General features: G+C 42.5%; 1 protein-coding gene across 1 annotated transcript; it reads left to right on the forward strand.

Annotated features, from left to right (window-relative positions):
* Positions 1–3,947: 3,947 nt before the first annotated feature.
* On the forward strand, positions 3,948–9,205 carry ssr4 (signal sequence receptor, delta). Its single transcript, XM_056273816.1, has 6 exons — positions 3,948–4,105; positions 4,348–4,466; positions 4,613–4,687; positions 4,779–4,868; positions 4,995–5,060; positions 8,524–9,205. Exons 1-6 carry the CDS (start codon positions 4,054–4,056, stop codon positions 8,626–8,628), a joined length of 507 nt encoding a protein of 168 aa, XP_056129791.1. The 5' UTR covers positions 3,948–4,053; the 3' UTR covers positions 8,629–9,205.
* The last annotated feature ends 281 nt before the right edge of the window (positions 9,206–9,486 follow it).

The following is a 9,486-nucleotide window of genomic DNA, read 5'->3' on the forward strand; positions in this document are numbered from 1 at the left end:
TTTGAAGGAGGTCCTCGAGAACAGCTCTTGTACATGCATCATGGATCTATTTGAAGTCTACCGTGAGTTCCTTAGAGGTGAAACGGCAGCCTCTCGAACTTCTGGATGTCCTATTTGGACATGGTTGAAATCTTGTTGGGGCTCATCCGAGCATCCAGAGAGGGAGACTGGATGCTACACTTGGCTAGCATTCGAGCAATGATCCCATGGTGCTTTGCTTATGACAGGATGAATTATGCACGCTACCTCCCCTACTACTACGCCCAGATGTCTGAGCTCCCCATCACACACCCAGATGTGTACACAGAATTCATGGAAGGAGGCTTCTCAGTCCAACTGGGCTCCACCAACCCCTTTGGCCGAATTCCTGTTGACCAAGCTATAGAAGAAACGGTGAACAAAGACACCCAAACAGCTGGAGGGACAAAGGGATTCAGCTTGAAGCCAGGAGCTGTGACCAAATATTATCTCACAGCTGAGTATAGAAGCATGTACCTCAGACAGCTGAGAGACCTGACAGGTCAAGGCAGGTGCAAATGGTCTCATCCAGATCTACAGAGTCCAAGGATCAAGAGAGATGAAGCAGATGCCCAGTCTCTCATGGACCTTATGGAGAATAACTGGCTCAATCCTATGTCCCCTGATGAGATTGATTTGGTTAGCCTCTCCACTGGCAACATGGCTCCACCTGATGTGACCATAGATCTCTTGAGAGCTCTTGAGAAAGGAGAAGAGGCCTACCAAGCATTCCAGCAAACAAGGTTAGATGCAGACCCACCACCTGTGAAATTCCACGACAAGATGACCAAGCAAAGTCTGAAAACATTCTCCAATGTCAGCACAAAACAAGCTCATGGAAAGAAAGCACAGGATGTGGTTCTGAAGGCAGATAGAAACCTTTTCAGTCACATGATCCTGGTGGCTGAAAGCAGGAAGGTGAATCTGAAGGATGTCCTTGCCTACCCATTGGGCCCACTACCATGGGCACTGGCAAATGCTGATGGGTCCTTACGAAAAACAAACAAGGCTGCACTTGCCAGAGAGCTTGAAAAGAATGTATATCTCCTGCAGAAGACATCCCAATCCCATCTACTTCCATCATTGATGGGATGAGCCTGGTCCAAAAAATGAATGGCAACAACAAAACCTTTGCACAGGTGGCAGAGTCAGCCTTGACCCAGGTCCTCCATGAGGGAGCACAAAGTGGGAGGATTGATGTTGTTTTTGATGTCTATCACCAGACTTTGATCAAAGATGCTGAACGACTGAACCGGGGTGGAGACATCACTCTCCAGTACAAGAATCTTGCAGGGGGACACCACGTCCAGCAGTGGAGAAAATTTCTGTGCAGTTCCTCCAACAAGACCAGTCTCATCAAGTTTCTGGTGGAAGAGTGGAAACTCCCACGATACAGAGCTATGCTGCATGGCAAGGTGTTGTACATGACCTGTGAGGAAACCTGCTACAAGTTGACAGAAGATGGGTGTGAGGAAGCAGCAGAACTGCACTCCACACATGAAGAAGCTGACACCCGTCTGCTCCTGCATGCATTGCATGCAGCAAATGCGGGCTCAAAGTAGTTATCATCACAGCTGAGGACACTGATGTCATGGTGCTTTGTCTTGGCTTCCAGAAGGACATCACCTGTCCCATCTACCAGAAGTGTGGGACTCAGAACCGCACACGGTTTGTCGACATCACCAAACTGGCAAGTTCACTTGGAGACAGCATCTGTGACAGCCTAATTGGCTTACATGCCTTCACAGGCTGCGACACTGTCAGTGCATTCGCTGGTCGAGGGAAGCTGAATGCCCTGAAGATAGTGAGAAAGCACACTTCCTGCCAAGAGACTTTTAGTCAACTGGGACAGACATGGAATGTGAGTGATGAGCTGTTCCAGAAAATTGAGCAGTTCACCTGTCGGATGTATGTTGCTAATAGCAGCACTGCTGAGGTGAACAAACTGCGTTACCAGCTCTTCTGCACCAAAAGGGGAGAGGTTGAGTCCAGCCAGCTGCCACCATGTAGAGACTGTCTCTTTATGCATGTTCAACAAGCCAACTATCAGGCAGCACTATGGAAGTGCTGTCTGCAGGCTAACCCTGTGGTGCCAAGCCCTACTGAGTATGGATGGACAGACGATGAAGGCAAGCTGGCCATTTACTGGATGCGCTCCCCACCTGCACCAGATGTGGTCTTGGAAATGCTAACATGCAAGTGTGTGCATTCATGCAAAATGCCAAGCTGCATGTGCCTGTCAAATGGACTTCCATGCACAGACATGTGCAGGTTACAGACCTGCAGTAACCAAAAACAGCAGGATGGTCCAGAACTGGACTTTGAACTTGGGGAGTCAGATGATGAGAGAAACGAGCAGTTTGATGAATGACAGTGTGATGATTCTGATGGTATTACTGTGGTAGTAGTCTATTGATGCACAGGATGTTGATTCTGGACTTGGTTACCCAGAGCTTGATAACAATAATGTAACCATATTCACATATACCCATTACCCTACCCATTACCATTACATATACCCACTAATGATATGGGATTACATGTATCATTGACTAAGTATATGTAAATGTCAATGTTGTTTAAAATATTAAAATAGTTCATTACCTCACTATGGTATTCCTTTTTATCATGTATTTTGATTGTGTATTTAAACAAATGTATAGAGACCAGTTTGTGACCTAACTGGCTTTGGTCTAGTTCTCATTTAAGGCTCACAATCACCTCACACAATGAAATAGTATGGGTATATTATACATTTTCTGAATCTTTACAGTCCTGTGAGTATTCCAGTTTTTGTGTTTTGTGTCCCTGATATTCCTAGATGCCACAGGGCTAAAAGAAAGTATATAGTTTAGGCAAACATTGCAGAAAGATGTGTGTTATTGACGGGTTGAAGAGCTCAAGTGACCTCTATATTTGTGAGAAATATCCACAACAGGGCTTGAATGAAAGCTAAGAAGGTCCCCTTTAAAATGATACCAAAGACAATATTATAGAACATTGAAAAATGTCCTGACCATGAGGCTAAACCAGGATATGCACCAGCGTCTAAAATGCAATTTAGTTTAGCGGGTGGTTAACTTCATGAGCTGATAACTGTGATACAGCTGCCACTCAGGAATGGCTATCATACCAAAATATCATCTACAGACATGGATCCTTTCAAAAATTATAAGTAAGTTTTGCCACTTTGAGTGTACCGAAATATCGTCTGGCCCATGGACTATTTGTTACATTTTCTACCAACCTTTTGAATTCCTGTCAACTTACAGTTAGATATAGTTATTGACGGCTGTAGAAGCACCACCGCGGCTGGGGAAGCAGTCGCCCGGTTCCCGCCTCTCCGCTGCCGGAAAGACGCGGCCTGTCTGGTGGGGCCCCCTTCCGTCTGCGGCGCACCGACGCTGTGCCGGGAGGCGGGCCGGTGGAGGGGCTGGGTACGGCGCATGGATGTATTATCCATGGTACGGCCATGTGCAGCGGCGAGCCGGCAACTCTCGCCGCGCCCTTCTCGCGGATCTCCCCAGCTACTGTGAGACTCCTGCCCCCTGTCAGCCCCTTGCCCATTTTTTTTTTCAGCATTTTTCAGTTATGCCCTGGGTGGGTGTATATGTAGACTCTGTAATCTGTAGTAAATATTTGTTCCTGACTAAAAATCGAGTTCTTTTTTATTTTGGTGAATCATGCGAAAAATATTAAATTTATTATAACAAACAAAAAATACGGAAATATTATAAGCAATGAATTTCACGAGGGGCATTAAGAAACTTTAAGCGCTGACAAATAACCTATAATCAATCATGTTACGTTCGAGTATTTATCATAAATGCTTTCATTCATGATTTAAAGTTTAATAAACAAAATAGAGAAATAAAACGCTACTGCGGAAATTCAGATGACGTGTCAAAAGGACACTTTCCCAGAATGCCTTGCGCCACTACGGTACACGTCATTACAGCGCACCGGTCTGTAAACTGAGGCTTATTCTGCTCAGACTTGAAACTCAAGCTCCAAAACAACTGTTTTATAGAAATCATGATGTTCAGGATATTCGCTTTCCTTGCTATCCTAGTATGTTCCTGCTCAGGTAAGTCGATAAATGAGTTGGTGTTAATCTTGTCAGTCTTCTTTACAGTTGTTTACTGTTTGTTAGCATAATTCGAACTACCGTGTTTGCCTTATGTTGAAAGACTAACGTCTATTCAGTCGCTTAATTCATTATTCAATTTCAGCACACTATCATGCGTATGAATATTTGTAAAATCAAAATAGAAAAGGCATAATCATAATAGTTAGTCCCAAGATTAGCATAATTTTCCGTGACCACAGGAGAGGGCTGCACAGACCCCGTTATAACTCCATCGGCCTACACCACTTCTGACGCTGTCATTTCCTCTGAGTCCGTCTTCATCGTGGAACTCAGCCTTGCATGTGCCAATGGAGCCCAGGTAAAATTCTATTACCAAAGCTTCACACCAAATAGATTTGCTGTAGTATTAAATGCAGCAAATGTTGCTTGTCTTCTACCATAAAGTGTTTCTTCAAACTAAGAGTTAAATTGACATACAATGACCGCCTTCTGTGTATTTTCCAGAGTGTGGCACTGTATGCTGATGTCAATGGAAGACAATTCCCTGTGACAAGAGGCCAGGATGTGGGCAAGTACCAGGTATAGCACTGTCTCAGTGTTGTGTATGCATAGGTGTAGGCTAGTGGACCACAGTTCACCCACCAAATCAGGACATGTTTCACCTTTTCAGGTGTCCTGGAGCCTTCCTCACAAACAGGCCAGCTCTGGGACATACCAAGTCAAGTTCTTTGATGAGGAATCTTACAGCGCCTTGCGCAAAGTTGGTGTCTACTTCATTATAAATATGGGGGCAACTGGTGTACTGCAGTTATTTTGAGATACTGGTGTCTCTTCAAAGTTCATTTTGAACCATTGAATTGAGTTGTCTATATTTTCTTTCTATTAGGCCCAGAGAAACAACGAAGATGTCGATGCCATCCAGCCCCTTTTCTCTGTCAACGTGGATCACAGGGTGAGTCTACATGGATACTCAGCTAGATACATTAGGACATAACAACCCATTAAAATGTCATTCATGTGAATTATGCACTGCAAGCAAGGGGCATAATGAGGTACTTTGCCTGCTTCACACTCTCTAACTTGATTTTTTTTTAATGTTGTTGTTTCTGTCTTCTAGTGCAAACTAACAAATCATCAAAGCATTCTAACCTAATATGCAGTCATGTTTTGATTCATTTCAAATGATATTTTAGTGATAATTATTTTCAAACCATATTTTCAGAGCTGTTGAAGGTAAAGGCCTTTTTTACCTTTTGGCTCTGGAAGTATGATGGCAAGTTTCATATCCGCTGATCTCGTGCTCATCACTCTTGTGTAGCACAATTTTAAAATTGTCACGTTTTGCGTATTTTTTGAAGGCTTTACAGAGAATTTTTGAAAAGGGGGGTAGAGACCTTTGACAAGACTGGCAGACTATGTGATGATTTAATGATATCAAACCATAAACGCATTATTCCTAACAAACTGAACTTAAAGGTTCCACAAATCATAACACTCCTGCACAGACAAACCTAGCAGCAGTTTTGCTTTTTTCTTTTTATAATTCACTCAATGTCCTTCCAAATGGCACCAGTCACTTCTGACAGATATATTTCTAATACTTCACGGATCTTTTCAACCAGATAGTAGGCTGAGAACCAAGTGATCTAGAAATAACCAGCCATGCAAACTTAACAGATGCAGCATGCGGCCCAGGAGTTCCTAAATGCATCCCTCCTGTACTTGTGTGCTCCTGCTGCCCCCGTACCCCTGACCTGTATTGTAGGATGAATATCAGTTTATCTTTGATTTAATTGTGAAAGCTGTTCATGAGAACTGTGCTGGAACCATGTAAACTCAACTTTGTTTGCCTCTCCAACCCCTTTCTCCCATTTCCTGCACTCACTGGTAGAGATGGTAGAGAGCTTACTTTTGAAAAAAAAGTTGATAAAGCTAGAAATTTGAAAATTATAGAATTATTTTTTGCAGCAAATCTCTGTTACATTATTATGGTGCTGTCAGAACAGTTTTGTGTTTGTAAGTGAAGAATGTATAATGTTCGCTACTGGCCATTTGTCCACTGTTGTCTTGACAACCATGAAATGAAACTTGTTTGGATTTAGCTTTAGCAATCTGTGCATCAAAAAAGTTTTTTACAGCAAATCACTTTGTTAGAACAAGACTGTTAGGTCAGTGTGTGTGTTTTTTTTTTTTTTTGTAGTAGTGGGTGTAGTATTCACAACCATATCAATTTCTAGATTACAGCACAGGCGTGCGCTTGTCTTGAGACGTGTGTGTGTGTGTGTGTGTGTGTGTGTGTGTTTGTGTTTGTGTTTGCGTGTGTGTGTGGCCTTTTGTGTAAGTGCATTTCAACATTGAGGTGTCGGTCCCTCAGCAAGGGACTTTTGGTCTCAAAGGCTGCACCACTCTATGCGACCTGGCATAAATAAAAATAAGCGGACACATTTTGATAATATTCAATGTTAAGTTTCACTCTCCTGTCAAAAGAAGTTGTCACATTTTTTTTAATTGTTAAATGGTAATTGGATAGATATACACTACCGTTCAAAAGTTTGGGATCACATTGAAATGTCCATATTTTTGAAGGAAAAGCACTGTACTTTTCAATGAAGATAACTTTAAACTAGTCTTAACTTTAAAGAAATACACTCTATACATTGCTAATGTGGTAAATGACTATTCTAGCTGCAAATGTCTGGTTTTTGGTGCAATATCTACATAGGTGTATAGAGGCCCATTTCAAGCAACTATCACTCCAGTGTTCTAATGGTACAATGTGTTTGCTCATTGGCTCAGAAGGCTAATTGATGATTAGAAAACCCTTGTGCAATCATGTTCACACATCTGAAAACAGTTTAGCTCGTTACAGAAGCTACAAAACTGACCTTCCTTTGAGCAGATTGAGTTTCTGGAGCATCACATTTGTGGGGTCAATTAAACGCTCAAAATGGCCAGAAAAAGAGAACTTTCATCTGAAACTCGACAGTCTATTCTTGTTCTTAGAAATGAAGGCTATTCCATGCGAGAAATTGCTAAGAAATTGAAGATTTCCTACACCGGTGTGTACTACTCCCTTCAGAGGACAGCACAAACAGGCTCTAACCAGAGTAGAAAAAGAAGTGGGAGGCCGCGTTGCACAACTGAGCAAGAAGATAAGTACATTAGAGTCTCTAGTTTGAGAAACAGACGCCTCACAGGTCCCCAACTGGCATCCTCATTAAATAGTACCCGCAAAACACCAGTGTCAACATCTACAGTGAAGAGGCGGCTGCGGGATTCTGGGCTTCAGGGCAGAGTGGCAAAGAAAAAGCCATATCTGAGACTGACCAATAAAAGAAAAAGATTAAGATGGGCAAAAGAACACAGACATTGGACAGAGGAAGACTGGAAAAAAGTGTTGTGGGCGGATGAATCCAAGTTTGAGGTGTTTGGATCACAAAGAAGAACGTTTGTGAGACGCAGAACAAATGAAAAGATGCTGGAAGAATGCCTGACGCCATCTGTTAAGCATGGTGGAGGTAATGTGATGGTCTGGGGTTGCTTTGGTGCTGGTAAGGTGGGAGATTTGTACAGGGTAAAAGGGATTCTGAATAAGGAAGGCTATCACTCCATTTTGCAACGCCATGCCATACCCAGTGGACAGCGCTTGATTGGAGCCAATTTCATCCTACAACAGGACAATGACCCTAAACACACCTCCAAATTGTGCAAGAACTATTTAGAGCAGAAGCAGGCAGCTGGTATTCTATCGGTAATGGAGTGGCCAGCGCAGTCACCAGATCTGAACCCCATTGAGCTGTTGTGGGAGCAGCTTGACCGTATGGTACGCAAGAAGTGCCCATCCAACCAATCCAACTTGTGGGAGCTGCTTCTGGAAGCGTGGGGTGCAATTTCTCCAGATTACCTCAACAAATTAACAGCTAGAATGCCAAAGGTCTGCAATGCTGTAATTGCTGCAAATGGAGGATTCTTTGACGAAAGCAAAGTTTGATGTAAAAAAAATCTTATTTCAAATACAAATCATTATTTCTAACCTTGTCAATGTCTTGACTCTATTTTCTATTCATTTCACAACATATGGTGGTGAATAAGTGTGACTTTTCATGGAAAACACAAAATTGTTTGGGTGATCCCAAACTTTTGAACGGTAGTGTATCTGCTTACTCCCTCAAGTTGCTACCCATATTCACTTTTGTCTCGCGGATGTCCAATGTGAGCACTCGGAAATTTCTTTTGGCCTTAGAATAAACAAAGAACCTGCAGAAATGTTTTGGTAGCCATACCATAATCAGCCTTCCATTAGTTTTCTCAGGTTGCAGTTGTCCTCAAGTGCTGCATGGCTTTTCATTTCTGGTTGATTTGTTTTTATTTCATTGGTTTATATTGATCTTTCTATATTTTCTGTTTAACAATAGGGTGCATGGAATGGTCCATGGGTGTCGACGGAGGTGTTGGCTGCTCTTATTGGTATCCTTGTCTATTACCTGGCCTTCAGTGCTAAGAGCACCATCCAGGCATAACCGGATCCATTCACTCTAGACCAGTGAATTTTGAAAGACTGAATTCTGGCGGGCATTATCCACCAGTCTATCATCCAATACTGTGGCAGATAATTGGAGTATTACCATCATCTCTACTGTGAGACGAGCAGCTAGAGCAGCAGTCTCTGTATTTTTTTTTTTTATTCAGACTGTGTCTGTATGCTGTCAATGTCAAAATGAATCTCTGGTATTTCTTTTTTAAATCAGACCAATGCTATAATACCACACCTACTTAAAGCGACAAATGCAGAGCATGTATTTGACTCAACTCTAACCGCTGGTCAATGTTTGAACCTGCATGTCTTTGGTTTCTAATGGGACCAACTATTTCCACACCATTTCTTGCAGCTAACCTTTGGAGTAAGTGGGATTTGTGCAGATATGACACACACCAGTAGAGGGAGGTCTAACCTACACATATGAAAATGAAAAACTGTTATCTGTGATTGGCAAAAAACCCCAAAGCATTTCTGTACTGGCTAGCTTGAGCAGGGCTAACACTATGGATGTATTTTTCCCAGGTGACTCACTAAACTGAATAAATGGTCTGTTTTTCTCCCGGTGTGTTGTTTTGGTTCAATAGGCAATAAGCCAGTGACAGACTGGTTCTTCTATAAATTCTTGTTCCTCCGAGGCAGGCTGGGAGATAAATGAACTATTGTTCCATAACAACCTAGTTCACCCATTAAGCATTTGTTGCCAGTGGTAAATTGCAGTGTCCTAATGAGTCATCAGTCCCACTGACCTCATCTACACCTGACATTAAACCTGCTCCAAGATTTATCCTTCGTAGAATTGAATTTATCAAGGGATTGCTTCAGTGAGCCTGTTTTGTCT

The sequence above is a fragment of the Lampris incognitus genome, chromosome 2, assembly GCF_029633865.1.
Source record: "Lampris incognitus isolate fLamInc1 chromosome 2, fLamInc1.hap2, whole genome shotgun sequence".
Classification (NCBI taxonomy): domain Eukaryota; kingdom Metazoa; phylum Chordata; class Actinopteri; order Lampriformes; family Lampridae; genus Lampris; species Lampris incognitus.